This window comes from Ailuropoda melanoleuca, chromosome 1 (assembly GCF_002007445.2).
Source record: "Ailuropoda melanoleuca isolate Jingjing chromosome 1, ASM200744v2, whole genome shotgun sequence".
NCBI classification, from domain to species: domain Eukaryota; kingdom Metazoa; phylum Chordata; class Mammalia; order Carnivora; family Ursidae; genus Ailuropoda; species Ailuropoda melanoleuca.
Genome location: NC_048218.1, coordinates 113,270,651 through 113,293,955, shown reverse-complemented (window position 1 = coordinate 113,293,955; position 23,305 = coordinate 113,270,651). Strand labels below are relative to the sequence as shown.

Below are 23,305 nucleotides of genomic sequence, written 5' to 3'. Positions count from 1 at the left end.
ACAGGACAGGTTCACAGGTAGTCTCATTTGGTTGAAAGCCTCCAAAAGCTAATATGGGCTGCAAAGGTTCATTGATAAAGTACTCAGCAGGACTTGTCCAATTTGCCAACCTGAAGGAGAAGTCGTGCCCAGCTTCCCAAAGTCAGTGACCACTAACAATCCACAGGCGCACTTGCCACTGTGTCTTTGCTCCATCTCCCCTCCTGGTTACCTGGCAACTGCCCTCTTCCTCACCCACCGCCTGCTGCCCACCACCCACTGCATACCACCGGTGAGCGCTGTGTTCTCACCTAGCCCAGTGTGACCTAAAATCCCATCACAACAGCCTATTCTGTGCTCAGGACCTTGCTCCCGCTGTGCTCAGGAAATGCAGGGTCTCCCTCTTTCCCACAGTCTAAGAGTGCACATTTATGTGGGTGACCCCCCACAGGGCATCTCTGGCCAGTGATCTGCAAAAGTGTTTTAAATTGGATCCTTCTTTCCCCCAACTCTCCCACCCCCAACCTGTGATAAGCCTCTAAAATCTGATAAAAATGGAGGCTTACGTGCAAAAGCGAGGCTGGAGCCCCAAGAACATGGCCTCTCCTTCATCCTCCCTGCTTCCTGTTGTCCCATCTGTCCTCTGGAACTCCAGGACAGAGTGACAATTAACCCCATTCTAGCACACATTTTCCAGCTCCCATGTGGCTTCTATACCAGAAGGCCTTTGAAGATGAGCAGGTCAAAACCAGAACTCTATCTTTTTCCAGAAACTATCTTCACCAATTCTGTAAATGGCATCCTCCTTTACTAGAATAATCATGACTCACGGCTTCCATCCCCCAGTCCCTGCCCTGACCCCCATGCACTCCACCAGACCCCTCTGCTCCGTTTCCTCCTCCTTCCCTGCCACCACTGGCCCTCTCCCTTTCCAGTCACCTCTTGGCACTTGTGGTCTTGTTTTTTAAGAGGTGACTCCCATCAAAAATATGCCAGTGCTTTTTCCTGCCTCCTGAGTTAAGGAGACATTCTTACCTTGGCATTCAAAGACCATTGATTCCGTGGCCAGACCTCATTGGAACCTACTTTTTCTTGCTTCTCTAAGGGCACATGAATTAGCCCAGAAAACACCCTGCTCCTGAGTCAGGTCCCACACGTCCCTGCTCCAGCCCCTACAACCAGCATCACCATTTCCCTGTACTTTTATGCCTATTTAGATCCTGTCTCTTTCTTCCACTTTTAATAATGTGCTGAAATCCTGGTCCCCTGTCAAGGTCACTATTAGCTTCATGAAGCTTTTACTAATCATTTCCTTTCCTGACCATGACCCTCCCTCAAGGTCTTCTTTGCTGACCATGACCCTCGCCCAAGGTCCTCTTTCCTGGACATGACCCTCCCCCATGGTTCTCCTTCCTAATCATGACCCTCCCCAACAGTCATCTTTCCTGACAATAACCCTTCCCCCCTAGTGTTCTCTTCCCATGTTATCCTATTGATAATTGTTGACTTTTACACTGAGGGGTTCTAAATGTTCTCACATCCTTGATGTTAATTTATGCTCACAAAGCCCTGTGAGGTACATAAAGAATGGAACCAAGGCTTGGAGAGGTCAAGTAATGTCACCCAGGTGACAGCATTATCATGTGGCTGTGTGCTGACATCCCTAGTTTGGGCCCCGAGCCCAGGGCATTTCCATTCTTACACTGAGCTAACTAGGTATCATTCTTCCTGCACTTGCAGTGTGTGGCCTGATGAGGGTTGCTACCATCTACACTGGACAGCGAGCTCCTAGAGGAAAGGGCCAGCTTGCTCTTCCCATTATCCCTCAAAGCACTTGGCACAGGCAGAGATTCCATGGTGAGCACAGCAATCACGGCTGTGCTGCCTCTTCCCTGTGCACTTCTCATGGGTCAGTTGCTGTGTGATTCAAGGCAGCCCATGCAGGGTTATTATGAACTTCTGAGAATCTGCACCTCAGCGGGGCTGCTCAGGCAGCAGGTGAGTGGGCCACGCAGGGAGCCCCCAGCCACACTGGGCCCATGTGTTCAGCCCAAGTACACTGACCCGGACACCCCTGGAAGAGCACAGGTGTCCACAGGCAGATCTCCTGGGTGCCCAGGACACTGTAAGACCACGTGTAGGAAAAACTTCCTGGAGAAGACTTCTTATGTGTAAGAAGTCTATTAAAAAAAAAATCCAAAATATTTAAGAAACGTTAAGCCTACCAATTTTTGCTTTTTAAAAAAAGTGAGATACTTTTTCTTTCTCCTACTCTCAACTATGACCACCTGAGTCTAAAATACCCGCGTAGTTTTTTTTTTTTTTTAAGAGACAGCAAACGTTTGACTCTTACCAACAAATTTCTGAGGCATAGAGCTCTTACGTTTGGCGACGTTACTTGCTAGTCTGTCCAGCACGAGGGATCTCTCTGATCCTATCTTGCACAGATCTTCTGCCATCTCACTGTGATTAGCTTCTTCTTTAATGACTAAAGTCAAAGACAGTTAGAGAGGCCAGTTTAGAAATGCTTACAGTGAAAGAATTTGGTCGCGTCCAGTGTTAAATCTGACATTTGTTAAGCGCCTACAAGAGCCAGGCCCTTCGTAGGGATTATTTCTAATCTCCCCAGCAGTGCTGCCAGGCAGACAGAGGCTGCCCACAGCCACCTGCTAATGACACCTGGGGACCGCACATTATCTCCCACAACCAAAGGAGAGAAGCACCACCCCTGTCACCAGAAGCTGGATGTGATTAAGCACTTGTGTCCCTCTGATGAGTCTTCTTAACTTTTCAAGGGCTCCCAAATCCACTACCTCAGTCAGTCCTGACATCAGCCTGCAGAGAATCAAAGAACTGTCAGAGCTGGAAATGATCTAAGGGTCCGGCACCCTAGGATGGCAAAGCGAAGCGAGATGCAGAAATGCTACAGCGAATCCCAGCAACACAGGGGAGAAGCCAGAGCTCCTGATCCCCAAACACACAGCAAACTCTGGAAAATCAACGCGCTCTAACTGCGAAACACCTAGACACTGCAGGGGTAAGCACTGACGTAGGGACTGTGTCTAGCCCGTCTTTATTCCTCTACATTATCTTTCTTTCCATAATTGAAGAGACAACTTTGTATCCTGCGGAGTCCATCTCTATTCTAGTTTTTATAGTTGGATGTTTGGAAATAGACCTCTTTCACATCTCTGCAATTTATCCTAACGTACGAAGAGCTGAAAATGTCAATTATATTCCAAATAGCTACTCAATCTTTCCAGTGCCATTTCTAAATGGTCCACCTCAATCCCAGTGCCGTATGCCTCCTCCACCGCTTCTCTCAGACACGACATGCTGATTTACACAGGACCGATAGGTTTATCCACTCCTGTTCTTGATTTCTGTCTCTTCTTCAAAGAGCTCTGCATTAGCTGCATATGAATTCAGCACTAGACATTCCTCTTCCTTTTGAAAATGCCAATCCTCTTCTCTGTTATTCCAGACACCCTTTACGATATTCCAATACAATTTGCAGACACATTTTATGTGAAAACCATGCCTTGATTTGGGAAGACACATGACTGCAAGTGTCTGGCCCTCCCCCTCCTCCACCTCTGCTTTCTGGACCCAGCACGGTGAGGCAGCTGTCCTCATCACGTCCTGCGCATTACCTGTGAAGATGATTTCTAAGTGTTTCAGGTCATTATGAAGGCCATTTTGGAAACATATATTTCAAATTGGTTATTATCACTGGTATATGCAATTTTTTAACTGGAAATGTGTGTTTGCTATTCGATGAGCAAACTAATAGTCTACACCCTGATTTAGGTGAAGGCTACACACAAAACCCATGCAGTCCAATCCCAGCAGTTGAACGTTTGACCTATCGAGCTCATATTCTTCCTCACATGTCCCCCCTTCTCCACCAAGCCTCACCCAGGGCACCTGCAGCACTTCAAGTGTGGTTACGTCCCCACCAGGACACAGGGCCTCCTGAGAGGGGAGACACTCAGAGTCATCACAGTGAGGGACAAAGGAGTCCAAAGCTCCCAGATCGGTGGCTACCTTGACTTTGATGCATTTCCCCCTAAGAGCTTATAACACGATTTGTGTACCTGATGGATCATCTTCCAAAACTCAAGAGAAACTTACTTCTTCCATAAAGGAAATTACAACAGAGGACCAACAAGTCTTTAACTAAATAAAGTTATATTCAGAAAAATTAAACTCTCCCATATCCTAGCTAAGCTAGGCTTTGTTTTTACCAAATCCCAAAGAATGGCCCCAACCTAAGGGGTCTGAAGAGGGGAGAGGCTATCTGGGTGCCCATCTGTGCACCAAGGGGGCTGGTCTCAGGTGCTGTGGGAAGGACGGGGCATGAGAAGGCACAGGTTCAACCAGCCCTGGCACAGCAAAGCCAAGGGAGCAAGGATTCCCTCTCCCACCCCTCTCCACACCCCAGCAGCCCACTGCCTGCCCTCTGAATCCCAGATGTTGGCTTGTAGGATGAGCACTGAAGTGCTTTTATGGATTCTCTCCATGCCCCGAGTTCCTTCACTGCACACAGGAAGCCTTCTTTATCTCCCGAGCACAGGAACATAAGGACACATCATTGTGGTATGCCCAATGATCCGATCACCAAAGGGAACAGATTAGCATTTCGACATGGAGGTGATTCTGGCGAGAGGGTAATATATAAGCTCACTGACACAAACACCAACAGAGGAGACCTGTCAGGTTTCAATACTTCAGTGACTGACATTTGTATGTGCACGTGAGTGCGTGATGCATGTCAACGCTCCCTAACGCTCTCTCCTCTTTCTCCCAGAGCCTTTCTGCGAGGTTGGCCAGGCAGGAATTATCACTCCTACGTGAGAGTCCAGGGTCGCATTCACAAACAGATTTAGAGATCCAACTTGAACCCAGGTCTCAGGGACACAAAGGCTGCTCTCCCCTGGATCAGGCTAGGCTGACTTCCTAGCCTGTTCCTTCAGTAATAGAATGGCAGAGAAAACCAATGTGCTCTGTGTCTCTTCTTCATTTTGCCTTCTCAATTTCATGTGTATGGTTTTAAAGGAAATTCAGATAACTGTGCTCAAAGAGGGTTCAGTGTTGTAGATAATATATTGCAGCAAATATCTGTTGGGTAGATAAATGGCTTATTTAAGCATGGATCAGTCCATTTTGAAAACATATTTCAAATTGGTTATTATTGCTTTTATATGCAAGTTTTCAACACCAGAAATGTGTGTTTTTCATTAAACAGGCTAACATAAAAACTTGTACCCTGATTTATATGAAGGATACACACAAAATCCATAAAAACCCAATCCCACTGGTCGTATGTTTGACCGATTGAGCTAATATGCTTCCTCACAGGTCCCCCCTTCTTGGCAAAGAGGGGTACAGTGGTACTTACTTCCAAAATCCATTAATTTATTTTTGTCAGAAAAACACAATCTTGGAATGTTTAGATTTTATTCTAAAGGAGCCTCTTCATCCTCTCATCCTTTAGACACCACCCTGGGGTTTGGCCACAAATTGATGACTATTATATTGTTATTACTGTTTTGCTACCTGATTTCCTCTCTTCTAATAACCCTCATTCTAGAAACAGACTTCAGACTTTGAAGAAGACTAGCTGAGAATTTAATGGGATCTCTCCATTTTACAGGTGAGAAGAGTAAGGCCCAGAAAGATCAGTGGTCAGCTCCCTGATCCACAGCTGATGGGTGGAGAATATAGCCCTAGAACCACAGAACTCTGGCCACGTAACATGCTGCCATGCGTGCCAAATTTATTCGACTCTTAGAACTCCCTTCTGACCATTGTCTCTCCTGTCCTTAATCTGAGTGCCCTTTAACTTACTCTGTCTCACCCAACCATACACTCAAAAAACGGTGAAGGTCCTAAGTTGTGTTCTATGAGCATTTCACCCTAATAAAAACCCAGTTAAGTGATCACATAAAATTTAAAATGACGAAAGTGATCTGCGGGTTCCCTGGTCGATTTCCTTTATGAGCCATTCATTCAAGTCAGAGAGCTGAATGAAGTTTTTAAAAATTTTCAACTCTTAATTTAACTTCTGCTCCTGGATCCAGCAATGATCTTTCTGTTGGTGGCACCAAGCAAATGGTGTTTTGAACGAGGTTAGCTTCCGTTGATCTATTCATAAATCTCTTATGTCTTAAAAAGTTAGAAAAGTGCCTTTTATACCACTGCCGTCCCTCTGAGTAAATTCAGCCTCCTGCAAATTCAGCCTTCTGTTTACATCCTTCACTTTACATTATCTAAGATTAGAATCAAACACTATTTCGTGATGGGATGCCGCAAGCATCACGGCTCATAAGAAAAAAGCGGCCTTTCCTCGAAACCTGTGACAGCCGCAGTCCTCTGGACTGTCAGGGTTTTCCAAGGAGCTCGCCTGTGCCAGGCAGGTGCCAAAAGCGATGAATGAAAACCCAGCTTGAAAGCTTTTATTCGATCAACTTCATGAAAAAATAGTTTTTCAAACGAGACTTCACATCTTATTTTGATTACTAAGCACAAAGAAGCAATCGATACTCCAAATTCTTAAAAAATCACCAAAAACCAAGAAAAAAACCCCAAAGTTTCAGGGGTCACTATTATCTTAGACATTTCCCCAGCTTTCAAGAGGGAGGGGTTCAAGGTCAGGCTCTCGCTGGTGAGATGAGGGCTTCAAAAGTTGGGAAGCACAGTGTGCTCTGGGTGAAACTGTGCCGTGGTAGTGGCCAAAAACGTCCATCTGTCTCGGCAGTGGTGGCGTGCACGCCTGTGTGTTGTGCACCCGGAGCTGTGTGCCTGGGGCCCTTCTTCACTGTGTGCTGGGGAGGGAGAGCCAGCGCTTACCTGGGTACAGCGTGCCTGGAAGACCCATGCTTTGCAAGTAGTTGTGGCAACGCTCTTTATGTTCCTCTAAAGAGCTTCGCTGCTTATAGCTTCGGCCACAATATCCACATTTGTGAGGTTTACCAACTGCAGAAAACACAATTGAGTTCAAGACCCCAATTAAATATTGGCCTTATGTGTAATGGGAATGCATACAATACAATTATTATCAAAAAGGAAAAAAAAAGACCCCTCTACTCTTGAGAGCTAAAAGCCTTATGGACTCAGTCAAAATTGCTAAATTTAAAAATGTTACTGCCCAGGGGTTTCTTTGATTCTGTCAAGAGCTCCTGTGAGTCTTGTTTCATCTTGATTTGCCCACAGTCCTAACAACCAAATTCTCTTGGATTTAAATCACTTCTTTAACTGGAGGAAATGGGCCACTGCTGTGTGATCTGGTAGATGCCCAATAACCGGGCGGAGATGTGAGGAATGCGTCTACAGTGTGGTTCAGGTCTGGCATGAACTGGTGACGGATCCAAATGCAGCCAAAGTGGATTAAATTCTCGATACTAAACTGGATAATTTGAGGTCTCTAAGAAACCACAGTGGATATAAATATACATTAATGAAATGAGCATTCATTTCCAAATGTATTTTCTTGTTCTGGTTTAGAGGAAGCTCTGCATTTCCCCGAAAACTTAAGGATGGCATGGTTTCTGGATCAACCCTGTCCAACAGAACTTACCATGAAGATGCACGTGTTCTCCATCTGTGCTGTCCAATATGGCAGCCACCAGCTCCACATGACTACTGGGCATTCAAAGTATGGCTAGAGTCACTGCGGACTGAAGTTTTGACTTTGTTGAAGTTCAATTGATTAAACTTATAATTTAAATACCACATATGGCTAGTGGCTACCATATTAAGCAGTGCAGTTCTGTATGATGGATTTGATTCTTCCTGAACTTTATTGAAGGGTATTTTAGGGAAAGAAGACTAGCGCAAATAAATTCATACCATGACTAAGCTTAGAGACTTTAATACACAGCAATTTAAGAGATGAAATAAGTAAAGTATCTTTATTTATATGAGGAATGTAACTTTCCATCCTCAGACCAGAATCTTCTCTGACTTCCTTCTTATGTTGTTAGATTTCATGAATTTGAATGCTTTGTATAAAAATCAATATCATCCAAATAGGAATGTTTGCTAAAATGGTTTAACCAAAGCTTGTACTGGTTCAATCTCTTCCTTAGGTGAATAGATGCAATGGTTTAGGAAGACTAAGACAAAAAGCAAAATTTGGGGACATTTAACAGAGGAAGAAAGGGATGGATCTTTATCTGTAGAAAGCGTTGTATCACTAATGTCAGGGAAAGTAACATTGAAATATACAATGTTGCCTAAAATTGCACATTTTATTGAGTACTATCTTGAGAAATTAATAGAATATAGATAATCCCTCAATGTCCTTTCCTAGAAAAGCTATCACCGAAGCAAATTCATGTATACATGGCGCAGTGTCTGAATATCCATTTTTCTAACTATGTGATTGCTTTTAACTCTGGAACGTAAGAAATATGTTCACAGTAAGAAACTAAACCAAAGTATACCTTGCAGCATAGCCCAATATTCTGAAGGAAAGACAGTCTCTAGCTCAGCTCATAACTCCCAAAGAAAGCAGTGAGGAACGAAGAGGGATGTCTTCCCTACACTGCCAGACCACCTGAGTCCTCCTCTTATCAGTATGGGACACCTTCTATGCCTATATCACCACTAATATGTTGGTCTTTGGCACCTCAGGCCACCACAGGGGCCAGGGAAAGCTATGAGGTTGATCATTTAGTGAAATGGGGGGAGTGGCCCCATTTGGATATTTCCTAAGAGTCGTGTATCAATGGCACTCTTAGATGCCAGAATCACCAGCAGCCCTGGGTTAATGGTATAGTGTTAGCTACTTGCTCATCACTGCCTCCATAGCAGAGATAAGCTGTCCAAGTCTACCACTCTCAAGTCATTGGCCATGCTTAGAGCAGGATACCATCACCACACCTTGAAGGAAATAAGCAAGCATAGAGCCAGAATAACCAGAAATACTGCATTAGATGGTCCAAACTTCACAATGGGTAGGAGAGCAAAGAGAGCACATCCCTTCAAGTTTTAAGGACTGACATGCAGGAGAGATTTTTGTTGCAAATCAGAGTCACTGGGGATGACAATGACATGGTTGGTGTCACCTAGGGATGAGTCTTTGTGTTTTCCACCTACATGGAATTGTGCTTCCTACTGACCCTGATGTGGTCCTGTTGTAAACTATGCTGATGTCCATTTGACCTGCATGAATGATATGTGTGAAGTTCCTTTGTCCTAGATCACCTGTTAGGCTCTGCACAGCACCACTATAATGGTCACAACTGCAACCCTGCATTTAGTTCCCCAGACACCTTCACTTCTCGGGGGCAACACACACGCTCCTCATTACTGACACACTATAAACACTGAAATATGCTCACTGCCATCCTCCCACTTTGGGGGAGCCATCTGTTCAACCTGTCCCCTGCAACAAAGCCCTCCCCAGCCCTCAACATGGGCCACTCCTCTGGGGGGGAAGAGGTGGCATTTGGGAACTTCCTCCATGTTGACTACCAGGAAGGAGATGAGCATGGGGAGGGATGGCTTGGCTGGACCACGACACGAAACTGGCCTTCCCAGAGGGCCTGTGACCACCCCTCTAGCCTCCTCGTGAGCTCCTGCAAGGCACCACTCCAGGAGAAAGAGTAAGTTCTCCACAACACTGGCTAAAATGCACACCATGCCCCCTTCTAGGGTCACTTACAGAATTACACGTTCAAATGGAACTTCTCTGAAAGTAAACCTCAGAAACTCCCCTGTTCGTGTGGACTCAAGCCCCTCCATCTACTGGAAGTGTCTCCTGAAGCCTTCTACCCTAACCCAGAGACTGACTGTGCCCTCCCTGTGCTCCCACTGGCCCCTTAGACACCTGTGTTGTCACACTGGTAACACGTTGGCAATTTGCTGCTTCCCACCGGCCTCCTCCACAGAGAGAGAGGGGCCCCTGGGCGCTCTGTAAATGCTCAGCGACAAAGGAATAGGCACAGGGAGAGGCCACTAGAACTTTGCCACTAACTATACTCATCACACGTGGGAAGGAGACAGCCTGATTCTAGGCACGCATTCCCAGGGACGCAGCATCCCTGCCCCTGTGGGACAGCGAGACCCTAGGAAGGTCAGGAGGGAGCTGGTCTGAAGCCTCTTCCTCCCCTTCAGCGCCTCGCTCCAGAGAAGTCGCTGACCAGCCGATGGTCTGGATGATGAGCTCTGGGAGGGCAGGGGTGAAGTATCCCTGCTGGATGGAGGGCCCCTCACTCTGTTCCTCTGACCTGCAAGACCGTGGGGTCCTTTGATAGAATAGAAGATCCCTCAGGAGGCAGAAGACCGAACCCAATCAAAGGTGGATGTATGCTTCACAGGCTGGGAGTATTTTGGGAACTGTCAAGCGTTTTGGTAATCACGCTCTGAGACTCCGGATTATTCGAGGTGCGTTTACTAAAATCTGGTAATAACCCCAAAGTGGCTTCTCTGCTGAGGCCTGCCTGGCTTCTGGCACGAGTTAGGCCCGGGGTCAGACAGGGAGGCGTGCCCCCGGAGGGACAGGCGTGTCCCCAGTCAGGACAGATGGCAGTAGGCCCTACTCACCTTCTCTCAGCTTTGCAAAGAAACTACGCCAGTGACAGTTAACCGCTACCGGAGTCCTCTGCGTAAAGCAGTAATACGTGTGGCCGGACCATTCACGTAAAGAAATGTACCTCGGAACTTTCTGGGCATTAGCAGTGCCCGGTGAAAGGAGAGCTGGCAGAATCCCACAGAAGAGCCAGTACTTACCTGACGACCCCGGGAAGAGGAGGTCTCTCTGGAAAGAGTGTCTATAAAGTGGGACGTGTGTGTCTGTGTGTGTGTGTGTGTGTGTGCACGCGCGTGCGTGCGTGCGTTCCCACCCACGTCCTCTGCTCCGCCGGGGAATCAGAACTCGGGGGACAGGGGCACTGCTTCCACAGTCCCAGGGGTGGGGGGGCCTGCTGGGGGGGGTGGGTCAGTGCACGTGACCAGGCCCAGCGCACACGCTGGGGGCGGGGGGGGCGGGAAGAGGGCTCCCGCGCATGCGCACACACACAGCACGCCCACGCGCAACCCGGGTAGGGACGCCGGCACCTGCGCCCGGAGGACCTACCGGAGTGCGTCCTCAGGTGACCCGTGAGAGCGTCCCGCCGGCGGCACGCATAGTTGCAGAGGTGGCACTTGAAGGGCTTCTCCCCGGAGTGCAGCTTGATGTGCCGGAGCAGGTTGCCCTTCTGCGTGAAGGAAGCCCCACACTGGTTGCACTGGAAAGGCCGCTCCCCTGGGAGGAGGAGAGGGATGGGTGAGAACAGAACTCGGCGCGGGGACACGAGGAGGACCTGGCGAGGAACTTACTTCCCACGGGGCCCGGTGACTTCCACAGGCTGCAGGTTTGATAGAACATGAGGCTTTCAGACTAAACCTGCCAGCTCCTTAACGCTTCACTGGTTGGGTCAATTTGATCTGAAAATCTAATTTTTTTCCCCTAAATCAGAATGGCACATCACAATGCAAATTCAAACTCATTTAAATAAAGTGACTGCAACATTTTGTGATGAAGAGCCACTCTTCCTGATCAGCAGTTTTGGAATAAACCAATATCCAATTTTGCGTGTTGTGGCATTTGGTGGGGTTTTTAATGTGGCTTTTTTCAAAGGGTCTTTAAAATATGCCACTGAAGCAGCAAAATAAAAAGGAAACTCATTAAAAATGCATTTCAGGATCACAAGTTCATTTCAGCGTTACATTCTTATATTTAAATGAAAGGCACTTCATTATAACAGTTATAATAACTTCTTTTCATTTACATTTTTCCTGTATTTTGCCTTTCAATTTCTTCTCCATTACCTGTCTGTCCCTACGCAGGCAAATCAGGAAGGAGACAGACAGAGAGAGTGTGAGGCTCAGAGAGAGAGAAGGAGAAAGATTGAATAAAATGAGAAGTTAAGGAACTGTGAAGGATGCTCCACAGGGTCCAGAGAGAAGCCCCAGATCCCCCGTGGTGGGGCGTCCAAGCCAGAGGCACACGGAGGCTTCTGGCTTTTTCCTTCTCCTCCCAAATCCTAAAACCACTAATCTCTCACTGGCCTATACCCACAGAAGATCAGTCATAATTTCAGTACAAATCATCTAAGAGATGCGATTTAGTTGTTATTAGGAATTCTTTTAGGGGTGTCCCGGCTGAAGCATTGGCCAAGAAAGCAGGGGGGCCCCGGCTGTGTGCAGCAGTGCCTGCCCCCGTGTGTTCAGGATCCGACAAAGGGGTGTCAAGGCCTCTGTGAGAAAGAAATACGCCCCTGAGCAGTCCCGGGTTTTGGACTCCAAATTGGTGACCGTTTTACTTAGCTCTCATGTAGAAAGGATGATACACTTGTCAAGTTTAAGTAAACACTAAAGCTCTTTTGAAAACAACTGCCTTTCTTTCTTTCTTTCTTTCTTTCTTTCTTTCTTTCTTTCTTTCTTTCTCTCTCTTCTTCCTTTCTTTCTTCTTTCTTTCTTTCTTTCTCTTTCTTTCTTTTCTTTCTTTCTTTCTTTCTTTCTTTCTTTCTTTCTTTCTTTCTTTCTTTCTTTTTCTTTCTTTCTTTTCTCTTTCTTTTTTAGAAGAGATCTCTATGCCCACAATATCTGGTGTTGAGATACCATGAAAAAACACACACACACACACACACTCTTCCTGGTAACGGGTTTTTCTTAGGAAAAAAGAATGTGTGAAAATGTATATTTAACAATTTTCTCAATTGCTTAATGTGGTTTTGGTGAACAATGCGGCACTTACCAAAAGCGACTAGCAGAAGCATGTCTGGGACTTAAACCGGCTTAAATGGAAAAGTTTATATTGGGCCCTGGATGTCATAATTATCATCGCTTTTATTTTTTAGTGTGCCGGGCAGATGTGCTGCTGTAAAGATGGAAACTAGCTTATAATGATACTTAATATAGGCCAGCTGAAGGGATCTTGACACCAACCAGGGTGTATTTGGTATTGTCCCAAATCTGCATCTGGGTTGGACTTGGCTGGGCAAAGAGTCAGGCAGGTGGGAGGTGACAGCAAAACTGACTAGCTGGAGATAAATCTCAGAGAGTTGGTGGCCAGGTGGCCCCCAGGAGTGTCCAGAAGAGATCATTATCTATTAGAAACACTTCTGGGACTTCATCATACACACGTGCGTGACTGTGCATATTTTAACTCCGAATAGATGCAAGGGAAAAGAGAAGTAATTGGTTCCCGGGAGGCAGGTGCAGGGAGACCAGCAGGGTGCAACAGATCATGGCAGAGTGGACCTTTGGCTGAATGTTCTGGAAAGGCCATCAGTCGGGAGAGCTCACGCCACACAAAATGCATACAGGAAGGGTGTAGGACCCTCCTGGTGACACAGGTGTGTTGTGGTGTAACCCAAAGCTAGCTAGCTGTGTGAAGTAAACCCTTCACGCTGACGAGGCTGGAGACCCGAAGGGCTGGGGGCAGGATGGTCGGGGGGACCCGGGTCAGACCCTGCCGTGGAGCCATTGTCCAAGCAGGAGCAGCAGCAGTGGACCGGGCGGGAGAGTGCAGGAAAGCCATGCCCCCCACCCACACGACAGGGCGGGAAGCAAAGAAAGGCAGCCGTTGCTTCAAGAGTGAAATCTGTCTTCTAATTTGAGTCAGTGTTTCTCGTGTATCTTGCTGTGCCTGGCATCTTAATCCTGCCGGCAAGCTTTCCTGGAAATCTATTTGTTTCTGATTGCCTGTGCTGGCATGAATACGTAACATGGGACATGGAGACTCCCGAAGACCACGTTCTCCGAAGCGACAACCCAGGGCTCAGCTCAGGGTGGTTTCCCTGTAGAGGTGTTAACAGGACAGGGGGCACAGCCCCGCTATGGGGGACAGAACGCGGCCCCCATCACCTGTGCTCCTCGGCTGAGGCTCGAGCGTCAGCCGCTTGCTGCCTCTGCGTCCCTCGCTTGCTTCTTGTAGCTAAGTGACATCAAGGGCTCCGAGGCTGAATTTCTTTTACTTGGTGGGATGAAGGCTTTTTCATCATCATTAACTCAAAATGAAGTTTTTACTCTCACGGTCTACAGATATGCCACGCCAGGGACTCTCTGTAAGAACGTCTGAGCCCCTCTGAAGAACTTAACTGGGTACAAAACAGAGGCTTCATGGCTGCCTCCGTCATAAAATTTAAGAGGGGATATTAGAAGAAGGTAGATCACAAAATATACACCCGAGCTGCAAGAATGAACTCAGGCCCACCGCAACCATACCTCGGAGCAGAATGTAATTTGATGCTCGTGGTGATGGGAACAGGGGGAGGCCCGAGACTGTCCAGAATAACCATAATTCAGACACTTGTCTCGATCTTGATTGTTCAAAGTCCCATCACTTAGGACGATACTGCTGCATATTTGCATGGCGGGGTTTCCCCCTGAATTGCGTGGCTCTTTCGTACCACTCTCCCCTATGATTCTCACATCAACCCCGAGGTGTTGGTGGGGAAGGCAGTGCTATTACACTTGAGTTTAAAAAAAAAAAAAAAGAAAAAGAAAAGAAACTGAGCGGCAAAACTAGGGACGGAAGTGGTGGGACCAACACACAGTTCAGAGAGCAGCGCCCTCGGCACCTTTCCCAGGTGGGGCTCTGGGCAGAGGGAAGGGGGAGCCTGCCCCTGGGAGCTGTCGGGTATCAGGGAGGGAGACCCTGGCGTGAAAAACTGCTCTAGAAACATTGGAAACTCGGAGAATTCGGGGTGGGACTTACAGTTAGCAGAGCGTGCCTTTTCTAACATACTCCACTCAGATCCCAGAGAAATGCAAACCTCCCTAGCATCGTCTGCTTATTCAAACCTCATTTGCATGCACCTGCGACCCTCCACGTTTATGCGAGTGGGGACACATCATGAAGACAACCCACGAGTTTATTGTTTCAGGGTTTTTTTGTTTTTTTTTTTTAAATAAAAGCCAGGCCAGGAACCATGACACTGACGGTCTGCATGTCCCTATTTCTGGAATGTACTCTTCCTGCAAGTGAAGGAATCAAGCGTGTTGCTCTGTGCTTGGCACTTAGCCACTGTTTGTGGGGAGAAGTGGACAGCAAACAGCCGGGGCCACTCTGCATATCTATACTTGGCAGGTTTATTCATTAAATGCAATTATTCTTTTTATCGGGGCAGGCAGTCATTATGTTTTGGCAATTTAGTATGCCAGAATTTGATTCATTTATCAAATATTTATTTAAGTGAATTTTCACAGTATAGTCAGGCTTTACATGAATTAGCAAGGAAAGGAATTCATTTGTGAGGTCTATTCCTCCATCAGGAATGTATTAACATGGTGCCAGTGTATTCTGTGAGGTGTCTATCACAGAGTAACTTACCTTCGCTTTAATTTCCAAGTCATTACAAAAGGGGAGAGCCTGACTCCTCTCACGCAAGCTTGACTTAGGGCTTGACGTGAGGGTCTATTTCACGGGGTAATTGGAAGATTAAGGGACGCATTAGGAGAAGCAAAGTTTGCTTAATTTTAGAAGTTACCTTTTTATTGAAAACACACATTTACCCAAAGTAAGCAGGTTTTGGGGGTCTCCAGATGTATTACACATGGAAGACATCATTTGGAGACTGCCCCGATTCAGGTGTAAAACTCACAACTCCACCGAGGCCTGTGTGCCTGGACAAGCCAGCTGTTTCACTCAACGATTTTTCTAAATTCAGGCTTAATTTCTGATAATCATGGATTTGTTTGACCCCGGGTGAGACTCACACAAGGCTGTGATTTTCAAGTCTTCTTCTTACTTCCCTAAGTTATCCTATAAAATCCTTTGTACCTCCAGAGTAAGCATTTCATCTGGTTTTTTGTTTTCATTTTTGTTTTAAATCCCCTGGATTCAAAACCCTTTAATCTGGGCAGAGGGTGGTGGCAGATGCTGGCTCCATGATGACCCTGTGATGCCAGCCCCTCGGCAGCCGAGACTCGGGGTTCCTGTGTTTTATGTCTAAGCTTTCAGTGACCACTAGAGGTGGTGACTTTATTGCATTTTGCACCCCTTTAGGGCAAATGACTCAAGTTTCTCTTCAATTCAGAGGATACCTCCTGCGTACGGTTAAAGGCAACGTGTGGCCCATTCATGTCTTTCAAAGACTGTCTGGGGCCATTTGAGGGGACTCCACAGTCCTGGTGGAAAAGTGTGGGACTGGTCGTTTGCCACGGCCGAGCACATGGAGGGGGGCAGATCTACTTCCCCCACCCCCTCGTGACCTTGGCCACAGCTGTGGGACACTACACTGTCCTCGTCCCTTCGTGTTTGGATACAGGATACCTCCTCTGAGGCGTCCAGAGCCTCCAATAGACAGAGGCTCTGATGGGAAATTCTGTCCCCATGTGAGATGGAAACTAGCGGCCATCAGCGATCTTGTTCTGAGGCTCCCCTGTTGGCGGGACCTGAATGCGGTGACACACTGGATTTTGCTGCTTTTCCACGGCTCACTTACGTTTCTAAAAACCGAGCTCTATGAACCTGAATTTCAAAAAGGCACATTTTACTCACGGTTTCTCAGGGGAAACCTGGAGGAGTGCATGTCAGCGGCTCGCGCTCTTTTTTGTTTTGTTTCATCTCGTTTTTTCGGGGGGAGCTGTGTGGCCCAGGTGCCCTCACCGCACAGCTGCTGCTCGTTCACTGGTGGCAAGACCCCGGGCCCTTGACAGGACTGGGGGGGCTGTGAACGTTCCCTGTCTGATGGCTTTAAGTCTGGGTTTGAACTGGGGCACGGCGAGAAGTCCCTCTGGATGCAGTCCCACAAGAACGAGGCAACCCCCTGCTACAACTTGGAGCCGGGCTGGGACACAGGGTACTCTCTTCCTGCTGCACCCCGCGGACCTTTCGGGGCCGCCAACGGAGGAACTGCGCCAGGCCTTACCAGTGTGGCTTCTTTTGTGGACCATGAGCACATTGGGGCCGATGCATATTATCCCACAGACATCACACTTTAGTTTGCCGTTAGGAAGTCGAATGCCTCCAGCTCCCGACAAAGCTCTGCTGCCTTGGCCACTGTGGGAGCCATTCATTTTCTCTCCCGCGGCATCAAGCACTCGTAAATCCTCCGCACATTCTTCCCCATTCAGCTCACAGGCACGCGCATTCTCTTCATCACTCTGAGCCTCTACTTTAACATTACTGGCTGAAAGACACAATACAGGCGCCACTCAGTGTCATCGCAAAAAAAACCAAAAACAAAACAACACAGCAGCAAAAAGACAGCACATCAGAGCGGAGGAGAAGGTTCTCAGCGGCTTGTACCACCGGGACGGCAGCCCCGAGCTGGGCTCCGGGGGTAGGTGCCAGGAGCCAAGCGGGGCAGGACCAGCAGGTGAGGACCAGCCGACCGCGCATGCGCGGTGCCTCCCGCCTGGGGCAACATCCCCGCTAAGTGGTCATCAAGCCTGGAACACTTCTCCTCCTCGTGAGGCGACCTTTCCCTCTTTCATGGGTTAACACACTCTGGGACCAAGTTCAGCAAGCAAATGCCCCCGTTTCTGGCCACGGGCTCCCCAAGGGTTTCCGCAAAGTTCTGCTTGTTTTTGTTTGTTTCTTTGGTGCACGACCCTCTTAACTCGTGTTTAGCCCCTCAGGACAACAGAACCTGCGCCCTGGAGTGGAGCCACCATTTCCTACGGGGTTTCGAGCTGCTGAACGGTGGATGGGCAGAGTTTGTGGAGGTGACGGATGCTGTTTGCTTCTCGGGGGGCCAGCCCCACGCGTGAGGGCGGAGGGCTGGCGTTAAGGAGCACTCGGATCCTTGTTCACGAGGCATTCCTGATTCCTTTAAGTCACACTTAGGGCAGTGATTTCTGCCATTCGCATATTTGTGTTGGCAAAGAAAATCAGAGACGTTTCGCGAGCATCCTGCTGAATCACATCCTGGTGATGAACTGATGAGTCCCACCCCATAGAAAGTAGGACAAATTACGACGACCCTGAAAGCTATCACTTCTATCATGGCCTCTATAGATTAAGAAGGACAGGGAGGTGGATTCTGCCGAGTACAAGAAACAGGGGCATAGACAGTAATCGTGACTAGGAAATCTCAGACTGGCGTTTGGAATCCTTGGACCAGCAGCATCAGCATCAACCGAGAACTTGCCAGAGGAGCAAATTCTCCGGTCTTCCCCAGCTGCGCTGAGCTAGAAGCCCCAGGGACTGGGCCCAGCGCCCTGTGTTGTCACGAGCCCCTAGGGGATTCTGACCTACAGGCATGTCTGAGACCATGGTTTTAAATAATCAACCTAGTTAGTAACCCTCCAGGTTCATTTTATGCAATGCTTTGACTATAAAAGTCAAGAGCCCAGACTCTGAAGTTGGCATTCGTGGCTGGGAATGTCAGCTCCCCTGGTGATGAGCGCTGAGCTCTCGGGGTCAAGTTACACACTTTCTCTGTGCCTTGGTTTTCACATCTGTCAAGGCTGGAAGGATCGACAGTGGCCGGCCGGGGCACTGTGAGGACTCAGAGATAGATGGATGAGGAGTCAGCTTAGCATGGGGACTGGGGGGATCAAGTGGAAGCACATTCCCAACAGAGCTGTTGTGGAGGAAGGGCCCCCTCACCCCAATGACATCTGGGACACTGACTCTGTGCCAGGCACACAGCACTTTACTTGCTCTGTGGCATTTAGCTCTCACAGGGACCCGCTAAGGGAGGTCATGCCGTCATCCTATTTCACAGTTGAAGACGCCCAGGCACAGAGAGGCTGAACGACATGGGAGGGTCACACAGCTAGCAAGGGACAGACCTGGGAGGTAGCAAGGGACAGACCTGGGAGGTAGCTCAGGCCGCCTAGCTCCACCGCCCACATTCTTAGCTGCTGGACCACCAAGATTTTCCCACTAGCTCTCTGGGGAGACAACAAACTAAATAATTGGCACGGTGAGTTGGAACATGGTCCAGAGCCCAAGAGGTAGAATTTCCTCTCATCAGATCACAGTGTCACATCCACAAAGAGGGAGTCCCCTCCTGTGGTTTCCTACTAGGTTCCAAAGACCAGACACCCAGGCACACCCCAGAGGGGCCTCCTGCTAACCTCTCCTAGCTGCCAGAGAAAGGGCCCAAGTCCCACCGATACGGCAGGCAAGCACAGGACATGAGGCAGGCCAGGTGGTGGGTATGCCATGAGGCTTTCTAACCTCAGAGCTCTTTAGAATCTGTATTCCTAGGTATGCACCATGTACTTTTCCAGGTGCAAGCTCATTCTCTGGGGTCTCACTGGCACCAGCTCTGCACTAGAATGCTCTGGAAATATGGCGGTCAAGTTTCAAAGACTTCTGAATGCCTTCACCTGGGATTATTTGTAATCATCCGACTGGTGGCTTGTGTTTTCTCAAATGAGACTGGGGCATTCCAGAGCACGGTGGGGCACATGACTGTGGGCATGGCAGGTTCTTCAGCCAGTGGTGCTGAGGCAAGGGGTATAGGTCCATGCACCTGTGGCTGGAGAGGTGTGGGGACATGGAGAGAACTGACCCTCGCCAGAAACCCTCACTTTTTGCACATGGTTAAGGCAGACGTGTATGGCTGTGACCCTGTAGTATGCTGTGTGCTGTGCATTGTTGATGATGTATGGGCCCTTCCTGGTGACAGGCAGGAGAGCAGGAAAGCAGTGGGGTGATCTTCAGGGTGACATGGGCCACAGCAGGTCACCTGCAGCATGGAAGGAAGGAGGCGAGGGTGGCCTGGGGGGGGCACGGTATGGGTATCACCCTAGGTACCATGGAATCCTTCAAACCAGACCTGATTCCCATATTAATCCAGCTTTCTTGTTACTATGATGCCATGTGATAGTCGAGAACAGTAATGGAACTGAAACAGGAGGCTCAAAAGGCATGAGAACCTATGAGAAGTGACCCTGCGATTCTGTGGACCCCAGGTACAGGTTGAGATCTATCTGGTCAGTGCTGGAAGAGGTAAAGCTCACAGACTGGAATTTGGGGTGCCGTGAGGCTGCAGGTCTCTGAAGGAAAGAGTGTAGACAACAGCCCAGGTCACTGGGGGCCATGAGTGATGGGAGCTCAACAGGGGCCCCTGGAAGCAGATGCTACCAACAATTCCAGGTCGGAGCCAGGTGGCAAGTGCAGAGAGCATTAGGGCTGGGAGCTTGCTGGAACTTCGGGGACAGATTCCAGGCCACGTTAGGACAGGAGAGTTCTGTAGGGTCCAAGGGAGAAGGGATGACAGGGAGGGGCAGGGAGATCAGAGTGGGCAACACTGTCCCCACAGGCACACCAGAGTCAAGCACGGGTGACAGTTCTCTAAATAGAGGCAAAAAGCATTCCTATCTTTTTGTTTTTTAAAGATTTATTTATTTTTTGGAGAGAGAGCAGTGGGAGGGGCAGAGGGAGAATCCCCAGCAGACGCCCTCAAGAATTGCTACCTCTGTACAAATGCAAAGTGGGTGCTGGCCACACAGAAGGGATGGATGGACTCCCACCCTCCGAGAAGGGTGTCCATGAAAGCGGGGTGTCCCCTCTGGCTAGGAGGGGAACACAGGCAACAGGCCTATTATTTTCAGGGGTTCAGAGCACAAACCTATCAAAATACGTCACAAACACACCGGTCTCGAAATTGTGATCTAACAGTTATGTCTGTCATTTATGTATATCCAGTCCCCTTAAGTTAAAATACGCCTTTAAAAAAACACAGACTCAGGAGGGAGGAGGTGTTGGCCCCACTTATCTAAATGTGAAAAAGGGTTTGGGGATTTGGCTCAATTAGCGATGTGGCTGGGAAAAGGAGAAACAAAGATGCAGACTCGGGGTCCCGCACGGGGTGAGATCCAGAGTCCCGGGCCCGGCCGTGTGCCTCCTTTAAAAGGACAAGCCCAGCCTGAAGGGTCAGAAGGAAGTCAGAGGGGGTTGATCACACTGGGGGTGTCCTCAGAGCTGGACCAGCTCGGAGAAACAACCTGTGGGGCCGAGAGGCTGAGGCTGGATAGGAGGCAGGTGGCCTGGGCGGCCCAGGCACAGCACGGCTCGGAGGTGGCACCCGGGTGGTAGGCCCCTTCTGCAGCCGGGCAGGCAGCCTCTCACTCATGGAGCAGAGGGGACACTTGAGTGGATCACCTCCTCCTGTATCTCTGAGTACACGAGTGATGGAGGACTCAGGAGGCCTGTCCGACTGCTGCATTTGTGGGCCCGTTATTTTGAATTCCACAATCCTGCAGAAGTGAAGGCGCTGGCAGTTGCTTCACCTAATGAAGAGTTCAGGACAGATGACTGGCACTGATTTAAGCCATCCACCTGTTGCCTGGAGCCCAGCCAAGGGAGGATGCAAGGTTCCTACTCTATTCCCTTGAGAAAAATCAAATGGAGCAGAACGAGTCCTCACGTCCTTCATCACTGGTCAACTTGAATGACACAGGTCGACCCAACCAGTCACTTCCATGGAACAGAGGGTCTTTCCTCATTTGTGTCTATTGTACATTGGTCCGCCCCTTGGATGATGTCTCTGAGCTAACTGGGGCTCGTGTTGACTGACCGTCCCTTCCCTGGACTCCTAAACCACTCCATCTGCCCCGTTTTCTCAGAGCTGGATCTTCTTAGGTGTGCTATTGTGTCTATGAAATGCTAGACTCTCCCTCAATGTGGGGATTATACTTATAAACATTTTGCAACTATTCCCCCCCCCAACACTTAGAAAAATGTCAGGCTCAGGACAGCCCTGAATTGAACTGATTAAATATAGAACATGAGGTGAGACTCACGTGCTTCTTTACCCCCAACGCTCCGGCTCAGGCCTAACCCTGCAGCTCTTCCGCTGACTCCCGAGAGTGCATGGACAGGGGCCCGATTTTATTATTTAATAAACATGGCTTATATTAAGAGCGATGTCTTCAAATCTTGAGTCAAAAGCTACTTTCCTTCTCAGATGCTGTCTTACATTAGGAAAATTAAAATATTCTTGTTACATAATTTAGAGGCCTTCTACATTATTAGTTAACACAGCAGACCTAAGAGAGACCACCAGACCCCTAAGGCAAAGTGGACCTCAGCCCATACACAAGTTCAGCACTGAACAGTCTGGAGAATCGAGGGAACTCAGGGTCAATGGGGCCAGGAGGCCTCTGCATGTTGCCAAGCACTGCACGTACTCATGAATGATTCAAATGTTTTAATGCATAGATATAACGTGCCCTGCCAGTCCCCACCTGACAAATGGGTTGTGTTTCCTCCCTCTTTTCCTTGCCCTTCTGGAATGTGTCTTTCTATTTACTGGTAAGATAAATGTTCAGTCCTCAGACTGTGCTTTTCCATGGAGAGTTTATTCTGAAATCATCCCTATGGTCTGAGTTTAGGCCACGTGGGCCTCAAGTACTCCATATTTTAAATGAAAAAAAAAAATGAGAGACAGAAATAGTCCTGCAACCAGTGGCTAGCAAGCAAAACACAAAGGGAATAAAAATATTTACAAGACATCTTGAATGAGTGTAATTAAATTAAAATTTGAGATGAAGAAGAAATATGTACATGTTTTTGTGCTGCCTCTAAAAGAGATTTAGGGGAACTTCTAAGCATTTTTAAGCTAATAAAACCACCTATTATAAAACTTTTATCATTTAAAACAGGGGTTTGAGGGCACTTGGGTGGCTCAGTCAATTAGGTGTCCAACTCTTGATTTCAGCTCAGATCATGATCTCAGGGTCATGAGTTCAAGACCCGTGTTGGGCTCCACAGCCAACAACACCAACAACACCCCCCCAATAAACCTAATAAAATATAGAGGTATTTTTCTTGTCAAGATGCATGATTAGACACATTTTTATCCTTATTTGATACTTTTGGCCTTTAAATGAAATGAAGTCAGGGACAGAGAAGAGGATGAGTCTGACAAAAGAATGATTTACAAGCATATTTACATTTTCCTCAGGTAACTGGGAACACAAACTAGGATAGAGAAGGTAGCGAGGTTCAAGCAGTTTATATTTTTAATTTTCGAGAAGGAAAACAAAGAGGTGAGGTGGGGTGAGCAGGGTAATTCTCCACTCTGCCCACCAGGTGGCGATGTTGGCCCAGAACAGCTGGGTTGCTGTTGGGGTGGGGGAAGTCCTCCAGGTCAACAGCCATCTGTGGGGGAGGGGGCGGTATTTACAGTCTGGGGAGGTGGGACAGGGCAGGGAAGAAAGAGAGAGCTACAAGCACTTTGTGAATCATTTGCATAAATATATAGACAGGCATATATCAAAACATGCATCATCTACCTTATAAAATCTGCAAGTAGCATATATCTTCATATGAGCACATCACAACATTCTTGCCCCTGAACCTCCCTCAGATGTAGTGAAAGCATCTCAGAACGTGTTTTCTTACTCTCAAGTGCATTCTCAACATTTC

General features: G+C 48.1%; 1 protein-coding gene across 25 annotated transcripts in view; it reads right to left on the bottom strand.

Annotated features, from left to right (window-relative positions):
• IKZF1 (IKAROS family zinc finger 1) overlaps positions 1-23,305 on the bottom strand; it is a 98,248-nt gene that overhangs the window by 12,442 nt on the left and 62,501 nt on the right. For 13 of the 25 annotated variants that reach the window (XM_034665427.1, XM_034665440.1, XM_034665424.1 and 10 more), the window contains 4 exons: positions 16,845-17,105; positions 11,063-11,230; positions 6,832-6,957; positions 2,333-2,467 (listed from right to left, as the gene is read on the bottom strand). In XM_034665427.1, coding sequence (XP_034521318.1) covers positions 2,333-2,467; positions 6,832-6,957; positions 11,063-11,230; positions 16,845-17,105 — 690 coding nt within the window. The other 12 variants (XM_034665416.1, XM_034665463.1, XM_034665465.1 and 9 more) reach the window with 10 other exon arrangements.